At 43.8% G+C, this 15,097-nt stretch overlaps 1 protein-coding gene across 3 annotated transcripts in view; it reads left to right on the top strand.

Moving 5' to 3' along the window:
* Nucleotides 1-5,679, top strand: part of TMEM131L (transmembrane 131 like) — a 79,971-nt gene extending 74,292 nt beyond the window's left edge. For all 3 annotated transcript variants that reach the window (XM_054293646.1, XM_054293651.1, XM_054293643.1), the window contains exons 32-35: nt 622-742; nt 2,796-2,884; nt 3,707-3,849; nt 5,355-5,679. In XM_054293646.1, the coding sequence (XP_054149621.1) occupies nt 622-742; nt 2,796-2,884; nt 3,707-3,849; nt 5,355-5,633 (632 nt within the window). In that variant the 3' untranslated portion in view covers nt 5,634-5,679. The remainder of the gene's footprint in view (nt 1-621; nt 743-2,795; nt 2,885-3,706; nt 3,850-5,354) is intronic.
* The last annotated feature ends 9,418 nt before the right edge of the window (nt 5,680-15,097 follow it).

The raw sequence follows: 15,097 nt of genomic DNA, 5'->3' as shown, positions 1-15,097 counted from the left end.
TGGAAATTGCTAATTTGATTTTTTCTTTTCTCCAGCTGCCAGTTCTCAGAGTTGATAGGAACCAAATATCTGTGGGCAGTCAGGGCATGCAGTCCATGAAGAGCAGCACAATGAATATCTGTGCTAGAGGCTAAATACAACATTTAATGAGTTCACAAATTGTCTGGTCAGGAATGGCTCCAGTCTGTTAGAAACCTGACCCTGTTCCTGCTGCATTTGTGTAGTTGGACTTCAGAGGTGATTAGTGACTAGTGACTAAGGGGTGGGCACAAGGAGGCCAGTGGGGATTGCATCCCTGCTGTTTCTCCTGCTCTGTGGAAGTGTGCCATCTAGGCACTGGCAGTTGAACACTTAAGGACCCTCAGTAGGAACTTCTTGTCCTGTTTTGTTGAATTCTGGTTTCTCGGTTCAGGTCTTACATATATCTTTGTTAAAAAACAGAAATATTGAGATGTGTTAAAAGATGGGCCTTCATCACAAAAAAAAATTGCTTAGTAACTCTGGATTTTTTTCTCTAGCAGACAGTCCTTATTGGGGATCTGAGAGTAAAGTCTCTATGTGATAGAATCTTTGGAGTCTCCTTCCTGTTACTCTGTATTTCATTCCCCTTTCCTTTTTTAGGTCTTTACCCAACAGGAGACTTGTGGCCTGCCCAGCCAGTCTGCATGACAAACAGTTTGAACTACAACCTTGAGAATAATATACCATGCATGATCCAAGAAACCCCCTCTGTCCACAACAGGCAAGTTACGTTTTGTGTAAAAACTACAGATAATGCTTTGTTCAGGCTTCTGTAATGCAGAGGACTGTACTTTACTAATCATTTTTGTAAAGGCAGATGATAGTTAAAATAAAAGTCGTTCTGCCACTTCAGTCTTAGTTCTAGTTGTTAATGCTCTTCCATGAGTACCTTGTGATTAATTTTACTAATACAAATTCACTGCTGTCCCTGTTCATGTATAGATATTCTAGAACTTTTTTCAAGTTTAATTAAATACTTTTGGAAAGCTGTTAAATGCTTTCACTCATTTTGCAGGCAGAGGGCCTGACTTTGAAATCTGTTGCCCTCTTGCTAAATGCGTAGCTTGTGTATGCCACATGGTGTGTTATGCAGTGTGTACTTGTGTTAAAGGCAGGAACAGACATTGTTATAAAGACAAATATTCCACTATAAAAGTGGTTTAGGGATACAAGTTGGTATGTTTCAGGCTCTGTCTATATTTGGGTTGATCTTCCTGTGGTAATGAACTTGATTAGCTCTTATATTTTACACTGCTTACACAGCAAATTTTAGTAATGAAAGATGTGCCACAAACTAGAGAGCAGAAATACTCTGCCACCACATAACAGTGAAATATGGCCAGTTCTTCAAGTTGTATCCTGTCATCCAAAATGACAGGAGAAGTACCTGGGGGTCCTGGTGCACAACAAGCTGTCCCTGAGCAAGCAGTGTCCTCATGGCCAGGAAGGTCAGTGGTACCCTGGGGTGCATCAGGAAGAGCATTGCCAGCAGGGAAGGGAGGTGATCCTGCCCCCTGTCAGCCCTGGTGAGGCCACATCTGGAGTGGTGTCCAGTTCCAACTCCACAGTCAGTGCAACAGAGATCAGGAGCTCCTGGAGCACGTCCAGAAAAGAGCTACAAAGTTGTTTAAGGGTCTGGAGCATCTCTCTTACAAGGAAAGGCTGAGGGAGCTGGGCCTGTACATCAAGAAGGCTGAGAGGGGACCTCATCAATGTCTGTCAGTGTCTGCAGGGAGGGTGCTAAGAGGATGGAGCCAGGCTCTGCTCAGCGGTGCCAAGCAACAGGACAGGAGGCAGTGGGCAGAACCTGATGCACAGGAAGTTCCACCTGAACATGAGGAAGAACTTCTTTACTGTGCAGTGACCACACACCAGAGTGGATGGTCCAGAGAGGTTGTGGAATCTCTCACATTCAACCCTCTGGACACAATCCAGTGCCATGTGCTCTGGGATGGCCCTGCTTGAGCAGGGAGGCTGGACCGTATGACCCATTGTGGTCCCTTCCAGCCTTGCCCATTCTGTGACTGCTTTCATACACCTATCTCAATTTGGACTTCATAAGCAAAAAATACATGCACACCCATGCAATTGTATATTGATATTTAGTAGTGATAACTTCAGATAGCAGCTTGGCTGAATAGTAAAATTGAAGTAGAGCAGCTTCTTATGAAATCCTTTTGCAGACTGGATCCAGAGTTGGACTACTTCAGACTTGCTGTGTAGCAGGGCCTATTTTATTACTGGCATGTCTTTAGGAATTACTTTTGAAAAAATCTTCTTGAAATTATTTTAATTAAAGAAGTATAACCCCTAGAAATCTATGTGTATCTTAGAAAATGCACTGTTTAACAGGACTTTAGCACATTTCGTTGGGAAAATAGAAATCTCCATTTTAATTGTTATTCTCAAGCATTCAAATGTATTTCTGCCACCTCAAATCACATAATACTTGATTGTAGGGAAGAAGTACAGTTGTTTTCTTTTTACAGGGAAGAAAGTTGAACCCAGCTAGGCATTGCAGGATTCTGGTACCGTCATTACAAGTTGTTCATTTTCCCAGAGGAAAAAGAACTCTGTGAGAGAGATTGCTGTGATTGTGTAGTGGCGCAGAGTAGATACTGGCAAAATTGACAAGTGGAATGTGAAAAGCCTCTTGATCAGTTACAGGCATTTTGCATCCAAGAGCTTTACAATAAATAAGTATTTCTAAGTAATTTTCAGAAGTTTTGCAAATTGTTTCTGACTGCAGATTTTTTTTGTTTTTCTTGAGACAGCTTCATTGACTGGAATGCAGCTTGTGACAGCCAGTTTTCCAACATGTATTGTCCACTAGAGATGAATGAATATGGTGCTTTCCCAGAAGGTAGGATGAAATAAAGCTTATTAATTACAACAGAGCATGGTTGTTTTCCTCTCACCTTTTATAGAACAAAAGGTTGAGCTGTTCTATACACGGATGTTCATTGCTTTCAACTTTACGTTTTCCAGCAGTGTGTTCTGTAGTAATAAACAATGACTGCATGTGGTGGATGAGAATATTGGCCTTTGTATAGAGCCTGAAAAGGCAGTATGCAGGACTTCCAGAGGGAATTGAGAGAAATGCTTGTGCTTACAGTATTACACATATCTTTTTGTACAATCTTCTTTGTTTCCCCTCTGGCAGGCTTCAGCCTTCCAGTGTGTGAAATACAAGGCCTCTTGTGACCAATTATCTTTCCAGGCTAGAGTTTCTTGGCTTGGGAAGCACACTGGCAGCAATCTAGAATTCTTTAGCATTACCTACCTAAGTACTAATGAAAGGTCAGACTGCAGAATCCCAGGCAGCACACGGATCCCTTGGGTGCTTAGAGCTGAGACATGTTGGCGGTGAGGCCTGTGGAGGTTCTGCCATGCACATTCTGTCTAATAAAGACTCTGTTCTCCAGTAGAGGGACTGCCAAGTCTTTATCCTGTCCTCCTGATAACAATTTGTTAGTGGGTCTCTAATTCAGAGTGGTAGTCCTGTTGACAGAAATTGATACACTTCGCTGCTGTGCTACCCTGACGCTGCATGGAGTCACTGAAGGATTAGGTCAGTCCCAGCCTGGCTCACTCTCAAGAAGATTCAGCATTCCTCCACAGAAATGTTAGTAGTGTTTTATATTGCATAAGTCTTACTTTGTCTTCTTGATTTTATAAATTGCAGAGAACATGAACTACCCCAGTGGCTTCCCAGGTACTGCAGCAATGCAGAACACAGCCTTCATTGACCAGAACTGTCCCTCCACCTGGAATGCTCCTCCCAACATGCCACCTGCCTGGGAGCCTGCCAGTTATGTCAACTCCACAGTGAGTATTGTCACTGTGAGGCGCTGCCTTTGCGTGCTCCTTCACAGCCTTCCTCGTGTATTCCTGTCTTTTCCCTACCTGTTGCTTACATGTTCTTCATGAATCTTCTAAGTATTCTGATGTTTGTGTTTAATGCTAGCATTGGTAGCCCAGGTTTTTCCCAGCTGTTTGTCAAGGATGTTATTGACCTTGTCTGCAAAATTTTGAGATGATCCTTTTGCCTGAAAATTGACTAAAATCAGCTTACACATGGAAAAATATTTTGGGTTTATGTAGTCTACTGAGACTTTTTTCTGTGAAAATCAATGTGTCCACCTGAGGCTAAAGCCCAAAAAGTGCAGACAGAAAAACCCAGAGAGATTTGAAAATTGAAGAGCTGAATGGACAGCTGCTCTCAGGTACTTTAACAGGATTTTTTTTTTGGTAGGAAATTCAAGCGATTTAAGCTGGATTTATGCAGATTTCAGAATCCTGACTTTAACCTGTTATACTCCAGACTAGCCATGTTTGTCATCCCACAGTGCAGTGTAGTAACTTCAGTTCAAGGTGGTCTTTTATTGTAACTATCTTCTCTTCTGCTTATTTTTCAAAATACTGTATTTTGGATTTTTTTAAAATTTACTATAGGTTTATTTTGAATGAAACTAACTAAATAAAGCAAGAAATATTTTCAACTGTAAAAATGAAAATTCGTCTATGTTAAAAAGTGGCAAAACTGGTAGAAGAATTTTTCCTAAAATAAACATATATTTTATTTCATATTTTATTCAGGAATGCCAGGAAACACAGAAGGTAGAGATTGGAAAATGCATTAGATAATTCAGTTCATTTCCCTGGCGAGCTTTTCTCCACAATACATTTCAATGTTTCATTCAGTTTTAAAAGTCCCAAGACTTCCATGACCTTCGCTGAGAGACTTCCTTGCAGACTAATACATCTTGCCCTCCAGGAGGTTCTTTATAAGCTTTCAGAATTTTCTAACTAAATTCCCTAGCTCCCAATTACAGTCTCATTTTTCACACTGAATATCCCTTTCTGCTCCCAGCATGCACAGTCTTTCTGGACTGACGCACACTTCAGCCCGTTTCTTGTCATTTCTAGGCATCGTTCTCTTTTCATTTTAATTCTCAAAGTATGCATGGTGATCTTTGTGTGTCTTCCATTTCTCCTCTATTTCCCTCAACAGTCTGACCAGAACTGAGTAGTATATTGTTCTTAGAGTAATATCTGTGCTGTGCAGGGAGGAACTCATGTGACTTCATTCAGTGGAGGGCTTTTAAACACACACACATACACACACACATACGCTTATATTAATGCTGCTGTAATATTTTTGGCAGCCATATTTCTTTGTGAACTCCTCTGTAATTTTCTATTTGTGGATTTCTTAAATTTCTGCATAAATCCTGCTTCCTCTCTCCCATTTAGTACTTAGCATTTCCACATTTTCCTTGGCAAAAGGTCCGTGTTGCAGTTTCCCATGCTGGTTTTATCTTGCTCTGCAGCCCTACCTCTCAAGCACCCGAAGCTTGTCTCCAATGTCTGGACTTTTTGGTTCCATCTGGGCACCCCAGAGTGATGTTTATGAGAGCTGCTGCCCCGTCAGTGCCACGACTCAACATTCAACCCACGTGGAGAACCAGGCAGTTATGTGTAAGCAGGAATACTATCCGAGGTTTAACCCTTTCCGTGCCTACATGAACTTGGACATATGGACTACAGCAGCCAATCGAAATGCAAATTTCCCACTTTCGAGGGACTCGGGTTATTGTGGAAACGTGTGAAAGGAATTTGATTTAAAAATGTGAATAAAGATGCTTGCAATTTTGATTACTAGAGTAAGCTGGTTGCTGAATAGATTACAATGTTGAATGGTGAATATTTTGGCACTTTTATATTGAAAATAAATTTTTTTACTGAAGTCTGAGCATTCAGTGCATTTTAAAAAGCACAGCATATTCAGGATGCTGTTATTGTCAGGTGAAGGCTACAAATTTGAAATTCAAATTTTTTATCATCATCAAGGACAGTATTAGTTCTTAAGAGTGTCCATGAACCTGTACTGCACATGTTTCTTCTGAAGTTTACATTCTGTGGTATAAACTAGGAGTGGTTTAGCAGTTGTTGGTACAAACTTACACTCATAAGTAATTGCATCTGTACCAAATAGTAGCTGGGGACCTACCTGTTGATGCAGATCAGAGAGTGTCCAAATGGTGTCAATTCTAGTGCTGATACAGTTGTTAGTGAGTGCAGACTTCTGGCAATAGGAAAAAGGCTGAATTGTGCCTTGTTTATCTGGCTTCAAATTGCAAGCTGTCACTTGGACAATGTTAAGATTGTGCAGTGTGGGTGAGTGGGCATTTCTTCCAGGAACTTTTCTTGTGAGTGACTCCTGGCATTTTGTGTTGTTATTTTTAGCTTTCATGTTGCAGTAGCATTTTCAGTGCATTTAATTGCACTTGTTTAAAATGCCAAAGCTTGAGCTGAAAGAAATGTTTCTTTGAGAGCAGAGTTCACACCACTCTCCCAAACAAAATGATACTGTGCTGGCTTATGTTAGGAGACTAAAACTGAGTAGCTGAGCAAGTGCTGCCACCCATGCCAGGACTCAGTCCACCATGATGTCTCTGCTTACCCCTCCTGTAGAGCCTTTTCTCTGCATGGCAGAGTGTGCCTGGACATCAAAAGGAGGCAGAGGCATCCCTTAGGTTCAGAGATGTCCTTGGCACAAGGGCACTTGTCAGGCCTGAAGAGAGAGGTGAAAGTGGATCCAGTAGCAGTTTTGTACAACTGCTTAAAGAAGAGCCATAGAGATAGCAGAACCAAATTCATGTTGTGGTGGCCACAGGCATTACAGCAAGTGGTCGTGGTGATGGATTGCTCCATGGGAGGTTGAACATGAGGAAGAATGATGTCCCTTGGAGAGTGATGCTGCAGGAGAACAGGTACCTCAACAGGTGAAGAGATCTCTTCTTCATGTTCATGGCCTGGCTGAATGAAGCCACACGTGACCTGCTGTACTGGAGGTGGCAGTCCTTTTCCTCATGGGAGGTCACACTGGAGACCATCAGGGTATAAACACTATTTTGAGGATTCTGCAAGCTTGAGCAAGTTCCTTACTTTTTGCTAGCTAATTTCATCTTGCCTTTTGTTCACAGAGTGACTGAAAGACAAGAGCTCTATTTGACAGTAAGAAATCAAGGCTGTTTTATTTGTTTTTATTCTAAGACAGAGCAGAAAAGGCACTGCAAAATATTTCACAGCCTGCATGCAAGGCTGCTCAGTAATCTGAGCTCTCAGACGTAAATTCTGGCCCTGCTATTCTCTTTCATTGCTGAGCTATCAGACCAGCTCCTTTATCTTGCCGGTTTCATCCAGAAACGCCATCCCAGGGCTTGAAATATTTTAGCCAAAACAGTGCATTTCCACAAAAGGTTTGTTTCAGTAAATCAGTAGTTCCTGCAAAGTAAGCTTTGTTGAAAGTTACTCTGCCAACTATGCTTTCGCGAGTGTTTGGGTTAGCTCAGAAGGTAGTCAGGTAGTGGTTAGGAAATTCAAAAGCTCCTACATTTACCTGCTCTAATTGCTTGTGTGGAAGGTGCTCCAAAGCCTTCCTTTGGTTTCAATGTCAGAAAAATGAGATCGTTGCTGAATGCTTCTCTGAACTGTGGTGTTTTAATTGCTTGGTCAGGAATTAGCACCTGGGTCTATGGCTGCTTTCCATGATGTGTTGTGCTGGGCAGGAATCTGTTTGACTCGAGTTTAATCGTAATTGCTTGTGATTCTGAAGGGAAGTTCACATGTTCCTATGAACTTTGATGCTCCTGAAAATGGTACTAAACCATGAGAAGTAGTCATAACCACTGACATGCTTTCTGTGCATCCCTTGCCTATGGTAAGAGACTTCAGGAGGAATAGAGTGGGAGTATAAACCCAATAAATACAGATTTAAAAAAAAATGATCCTTTGGTTTGAAATGAAATGAACTTCTTTATTCCTTGGATAATATTACTTGTTGTATAGCATGCATGGATTTTGGACAAAAAGACACAGGAGAGAGGAGATGATGTGAAAAGATGTGCTTAGCTGCCTTAGTTTATTCTGTTAATTCCATTGAGTGTTTCAAGGATATCCTTATTTTCTGTGCATTGAAGGGAGGCTTTTCCTCAAGTTCCAGTGTAAGGACATGGATTTCTTGTATCTGCAACAAACAACAACCTCAAACCCTGCGGAGTTCTGACAGGCACTGAGTCCCTGTTGTAAGTAAAGTGTATGTTCTAAACAGAGTCAATCACTGGAAAAGAGAGGAAAAATTATGTAATAAACCAAGCAAAGGCACTGGAGAATTCAGGGAGAGCAAAGCCGGATAGAAATGTTTGGAAAAGAAGACCTGTGTGAAAAATTCCATCAGACTTGTTAAAAGTGTCAACAAAAGACAAGGGGAATGAGCCACAAAGAGCTTGAGAAATATTGCTAAGAAAGGAAAGAATCATTCCCTTTAATCAAACCAGAACAGATCAAGAAGTTATTCCCCCAGGAGCTGTGTAGTATTAGGCATAGTTTTTCATATAACTTTTCATAACAATAACTAAGGAATGTAACAATCTCATTAAGGTTACTAGAAATAATTGCTGCCATCAGGAGACATCTGTAGCTTAATTAGCAATCCACTTGAATGCAAGTGGGATTGGGCTCAGTTAAAAATCTTTCCTCCTACAGTACAGGGAAAGATGAAATAAATAATTGCTTGGTACCAAAGTGATTATAGTTCTGCTAGAGTGAACTGGAGAGGCTGCTCTTAAGACATCTCATTGTCATGAGCAAAGTAATTTCTAGCTTCTTGCCTTGTGCTTATAGCAGCACTGGGAGCCTCACTGATCTCTCTGAAAATGGTACTGTTTTAAGAGACATCAGCAAAAGTTGTTCTTAGTTGACCAAAGAAATGCTTAAAATTGGAACGGGAATACCAAAAATACCAGTATAAAAGAGCAATAGCTTGCACAGTTCACTAGTAGGGCTGATGATGGAATGGGGGGGAAATCCCCATGGATGCAGTTCCAGGCATTCAGTATTGACTTCTGTCACCATGTGAGCACTCCATAGTCTCGGGGCATTCACTAGTTTCCCAAGAAAACTGGGAGGAAGTGACGGCCACCCCTGCTTTCTGCTCCGAGCAGATTTGTGGCTTCTTATATGTGTATTGAGAACGAGAGATACCACATTACCACTGTCCTTGATTTTCACAGGCCATACTGGCCAAGCCTGCCTGGTTGGGCCAATAGTTCCATTATGGAACCAGAGAATATTTCTGGCACATTTCCTGGGAGTCTGTTGGTACTGAGAGGCAGCACCTGGACAAAGCCAGAATCTGTGGCAGGATATTTTCATGGCCCAGCCTTGCTGGGCTGCAGCAGGCCCCTCTCAGCGTTGTGCTGTAGGGAAGGGGAGCATCCAATGCAGCTTCCCTGCAGGAGAGGGGAGTGCTCTGCTGGGACCCTGCCCGGTGGGGCTGGCACAGAGCTGAGCTTGCTCCTGCAGCGAGGCATTTGGAGAGCCCAGCAGCGTGGCTGCCACCAGTCCAGCATGGGAGCCTGCTTTGAGCTCCATGGGAGCAGCAGATGGGCGAGGCCGAGCTGCAAGTGCCGCCTGTGGGGCTCCAGAGCTGCAGGGACAGGGCTGTCCCCGAGGCAGGCCCACATGGGGAGCACTGTAGTTGTTTGCTCATCTGAGTTTGTCATAGGTACGGTGGTGATTGGCAGATCCGTCCTACAGCTCCTGCAGCTGGAGCTGGGCATGCAGGGCTGTTCCAGCTGCTCGGAGGAGCCATGACCAGCACTGACAGAATGAGCCTGAGGGCAGGTGAGAGATCTGACTGCTGGGAGGCATCTGAGCTCATTGGAGAGCTGTTAACTTAATCTTCTGGAAGGGGTGGAAGCAAGGGAGGTTTCCACCACCTACACTAGAGCTGGCAGGGCCTGCAGCTCCACCACCCAACTTCTTTCTGCCTCTGGAGAAGCCTTTGTGACTCCTGGGAAGTCATGGCCTTCACAGCACCACGGGTTCCTGCAGAGCCGTCTTCCCAGGTGAGCTTCTGGCTGGTATTTACAGTGCTATCATTTGTTTTCTTCCCTTTCATTCTTATGAAACACCCATTGTTTATTTTTCTTAGTCACTGAGTCACCTCCTTCTGTTTTTGCCCTTTTCACATACTTGCTTCGCTTTCAGCAGTTACTGGAAAATGTGCACAGTGGCACTTCCCTGTCACCATGGGTGTGTTTAGCTTCTGCCTTTGATTGCCCCGTCCTGTTGTTCAGTCTCTCTGACCGCTTCTATGGAGAAGAAGGCTCAGGGCAGGGTTTATCACATCCTCTTCTGCAACACACTTGAGTGGAGTGAAGGCTCACTGTCTCCTCAAGACTGCTGTGCTGCCTGGCCCTACTCTGTCCCTATGCAGTGCAACACTCACCCTGCCTTTCTGGCAGAGGTTGGTGTCCCAGCAGGAGAAGGAGGTCCCTGGTATTGCTTGGGGCAGTTGCCCAGTCCTGCACGAGAAGAGGCTTTGCTGGGCAAGTCCCAGCAGTGCTTCCTTTGCAAGCTGAGGGTGTGGAGGAGTGGAAGACAGTGGGTGAGCAGTGTGGAAGAACAGAGCATGGGAGAGGATTTGTTGTCCCAGCCCTACAAGGTGGTCTCACAACTGAGGTCCTGAGGGCTTGCACCTACCTCTGCAGCTCATTACTAATGTGTAGACACAGGCACTCCTGACCTGCTGCAAACTGAATCTTGCTGTTCCTCCCTTCATCTCCCGAGCGGGTTTCTCAGCAAAATCTGTCTGCGCCAGCTTGACTAAAACACCTCCTTTGGAACTGTGGGCCACACGCTGTACAGCTCACTTTTTCTGCGCTGCTTCATTTCCTACTGGGTTCTTCAGCAACAACAGCAGCACAATCCCTCAGACCTCTTCTACCTCTGGAGTTACTCTGAAGGGTTTTTCCCCTGGTTGTATATGGATGTTACTCCCTGGGCTATTGGAATTTTTAGCAGCCTTGTTTCGAAGTGGTGGAGGTCTGGGTGATTCCACATGGGCCCCTGCACCTCTCTGCAGATTTTACTGCTTGGAGGCTGCCAGCAACCTGCACACATAGGGACCATGCCGGCTTGGAATGCAGGACCTGCCCAGTGTACAAACTAGTGCCAGATGAGTTGTGGATTAGCTTCTCATCTAGCATGATTAGTCACTGTCAGCTAAATTGCAAGCAGCCAGGCTTGGCTTGCAACAGAGTGCAAGTGTTCGTGTCTCTTGGAAGGACAACGTCACCCTCACGAGTGACCAAAAAGGCCCCATCCTCTTCAGTAAATTCAGCTCTTGTGCAAGGATTTTGAGAAGGCAACAGATTTTACCCATGACTGTCCCTGCCATGCTCTGGGTTATGACTGCTGTACCCATGGGCTGACAGGCTGTGCTAGACCTCTTCTCCAACCACTCTGGAAAAATGCTCTGTTTGCTAGAAGCCATTTGGTTTTAATTTTGACTGGTTGTACAGTTTGTGAAGGAAGCTAATGCTTTCACATGTCTTTGTTAGCACAGATGTGTAGGGAGCCTATGCCTGGACCCTGCTCCAGCTCTCAGAGACAACAAGGAGGGTGGGCTGCCTTCCCTGGGCTGGGCATCAGCAGGTGCTATTTCAGTATTAGAAATAATATTCAGTAACAGTGCAGGGCTATTTCAAAATTGGAAATAACCTCCTTCTCATGCAATGCTGGGGTGCTGCAGCAGTGCACAGTGCCTTACAAGAACCTGCTACCATGGCTGGTTCTGATTTAGTGAGAAAAATATTTCACTTCATTCACTGAACACAGCCTTGTTAGATGAAAGGTGATTTGCAATGTGGTGTAGGAAATGCTGAACAGTGCAATCCAGATGTTGAAGATGATAAGGAAAGCTTGCAGAAATGTCAAGAAATGCTGTACCATTCCCACCACTCTCCTCAGACCTGTGAGACAGTGGAGCTTATTGCTCTCTTATCGGCTGCATTCATATGAGAAAGGCATATGAAAGGCATCCAGCAGTGTTCCTCCAGCTGCTTGCAGGCAGGCTGGCTCATTCTGCCTCCAGCCCCTCTCACGATGGCACAGGTACGTCCTGGACAGGGCACTTGGCACTTGTGAGGGAATGGAAAATGACCTCATTGCTGCCTTGTTTCCAAAGCAGAGTGGGAAGCCCTTCTCCTCCTCAGCTTCCCCCACACTTCTCAGCCACACAAGCCACAGTCTGTGGTGTGAATGGCTTCTGGAGCTCAGTGGCAGTTTCATATTGACCAGCTCTTTCCAGAGCTGCCTGCAGGTCTATCAGTCCCTCTGCAGACAAGCAAGCAGCTGTTAACCAGAGGAGATGCCAGCCCTACTTCTGTTGGGTTAAAGAGGTTAAAGCCTCTGCTTAATCCCAGATTGTCTTCCTCCTTTGGTTATTAGCCTTCAGTTGGGCACCTTCCAGTTCCTCCTGTTGGCTAAGGACATGGGGCATTCACTGTGTTCGATTTCAGGCTCTCCCTGTTAGCACTGTGTACAGTTCATGCATTTGCCAAATTACTTAGCATACCAAGTTTCAGTTTTTCCCATCTGTATGTCCTTGGCATGCACTGCACTCTCCAGGGCTGCTAGAAATCAGACCAAAGGTGTCTTTTGCTTAATCAAGGTTCAGGGATCTAATTTTTGCTAATCAAGGTTCAGCTGTCTAATTTTCCCACTCCAGGCCTCTGGTGAGCACAGATGTGGCTGAGCAATTTTCTCCTGACGCTTTGCTATCACTTTCTCCTCTCACACATCACACCAAGTGCACCTGGTCTCCCTCTCCCAGCTTGCAGGGTTTGCTTTTGCTTTTGATTGCAGTCTGGAACATCACAGCTTGGTGTGGCCTGGCCTGAGACATCTGTGGCTTGCAGGGTGGGATACTCCTGATGGTAAGCAGAAACCTGGGACACAAAGACCTGGTGGAAATGCCCAGGGGTGGACAGCCTGCTAAGCTCACAGTGACACACTTTCCTGTCTGTAAGTACTTCTGCCTTCTGAGTGAAGTTCTCAGGCAAGATTATGAGTTTCTCTTGTAGTAGCTGAACTTCATGACCCAGTTTGATATCCTACAGCAATGTGCAACTGGTGATTGCCCTCAATTCACAATAGCATTAAGGAGAGATAGCTTTGTGCCTTTTATAGATGAACTGCATATGTGTGGTGGAGGGTTTATTTGGATTTGTTTTAAGAAAGTAATCTTTCTATTTACTTGAAAGGTTTTTAATAACAATTCTGTTTAAGTACCGATAAACTACAGTTAGTTGAGGACCAAATAATTACTTATACAAATGCTTCACAATCCTTAAGTGAATATGAATTTTTTAAAATTAGTTTCCTTAGTAAAATGTAAGCCTGGATGCATCTTCCAGAATGGCTGACATGACTGATGCTCAGTAAGCTGCAGGTTTGATTTTGGTTGCAAGAACTTCATGTGCCATTTCATATAATAGAGAAACCGGAAATCTAACCGAGTATTGTTCTTTCTGATGAGCTGATCTGAGGGATGAGTGAAAGGACATGGCCTTTGTTCTGTCCTTCTCCTTGCTTCCTCTTGTCTGAATAGTCATATATCAATTGAACAGCCCCATCAGTGAACCTGTCAAGCAGAAGTTCAGCTGTCTTGGGCAGACCATCACTCATATTTGATATAGAGAGTTTGTTAAACAAGTCCTCAAAAAACTAAGTATTGATTTCTATGAATAAAAATAGGAAACAGATGGCATCAATTCCAAGTGGTAAAGTGGTTTTTAACTAGTCCAATAACTAACGTTCTCAAATGCCTATAAAATATTACAGTTTTATCTTAGCAAAGATCAAAACAACAACTTTAAAGCACTTGCCAGGCATACACACCCATGTGTTCCAATAGATGACAGACTGAATGTATCCTTACAGTAATGGGACTGAACTTGCCAATTTCAAATTCCCCCCTGTCCTCCTGCAGTGAAAAATGCCTAATGACTGCTCTGGTTGGGTTTTTTTTTTATTATTATTTTTATTACTATTACTGTGGACCCAGTGTTGCTTCAAACATGCTGCAGGTATTAAGAGAAGTCTGCAAGTCTGGGATCTGAGAGAGAGCCTGGTAAGGAAGCATTTCCTGAGAGGAAGGAGTAGGAAGCTTCTGGAGCCTCCCAGGTCTCCTTAAGTGTCTGAGTACGTCAGCATTCTACTGCTGTTTAGATCAGTCTGCTTACTCATGAGTTACTGTATTAATTCCTAGAAAAATACAGGTAGAAGACAGACATGGCATGCCCAACACAGATTTGCACAAGCAGGCTCTGCACTGCAGCACAGTCTCAGACAGGTTGTGTGTATGATGAGTAAGATGACTGAACCCATGGGAACTGCAGCACTGCCTAGCAGCAGGTAGAAATGCTGTGTGCCAGCTGCTGCAAACTCCAAAAACTAGCCTCAGCTGTATAGTTTATTCTGAAAACTGTTTTCCAGTTGTACAATTTATTCTGATGGCAGAGGAGGCCATTTGTCACAAGCTGGAATAAACCTTTTGGAGTCCACACTGTGTGGAGTTACAGTTGAGCTAATGCTTGCCCTTGTGCAAGATGCTGACTTTGATAAGTTGGTCTGCACAACAGCTGCTTCTGCTTTCTACAAACACTGCACACTGCTTTACAGTCTGTCTCTCTCTGGTGCCTTGCTGCTCTGCTCTGAGAGCCAAACCCTGTGCCAGGGGAGGGGAATGTTGCTGTGTGTGCCAGGACTCTTGGCCCCTTTTACCTTACTGAAACTTGCCTGCCCAGGACATAGGCTTGTCTTTTGTTTCCCTGGTTTGTGTGTTACATGAATGGTTGTTTTTAAAAAGTCTAACCTTTTACTTAGCTTGATTGAAAAGTGTAATTTTGGCAGTGGAGATGGAAATATAAGCACACTTGAGAAATCTCTGGATCTGGTAATGGTATCCTTCCCCTGCATTCCCCATCAAAACAGCCTGGAGTTGAGTTTCTAGAAGCTCTATATATGAAGCTGAATGTCAATGTCACCTAAAAAAATTATGCAAAAACCCTGTACCAGGAATTTTTTTCCTTGATTTTCATCTTTCCCATTAGACTTTATGTATCTCCTGAAACAAAAAGAGAAGGAAAGAATGTCAGCTCTCTTTTGGTGGGTAGGCTTAGGTTGTAGAAGAATCAGCAAGTCACAGTTACTGACATTTGTG

The sequence above is a fragment of the Melozone crissalis genome, unplaced genomic scaffold (assembly GCF_028551555.1).
Source record: "Melozone crissalis strain CALT ecotype California unplaced genomic scaffold, PUWL_Pcris_2 ptg000006l_1, whole genome shotgun sequence".
Taxonomy (NCBI): Eukaryota; Metazoa; Chordata; class Aves; order Passeriformes; family Passerellidae; genus Melozone; species Melozone crissalis.
Note: the sequence above shows the minus strand (reverse complement) of the source record. Positions and strands in the feature narration are given on the sequence as shown.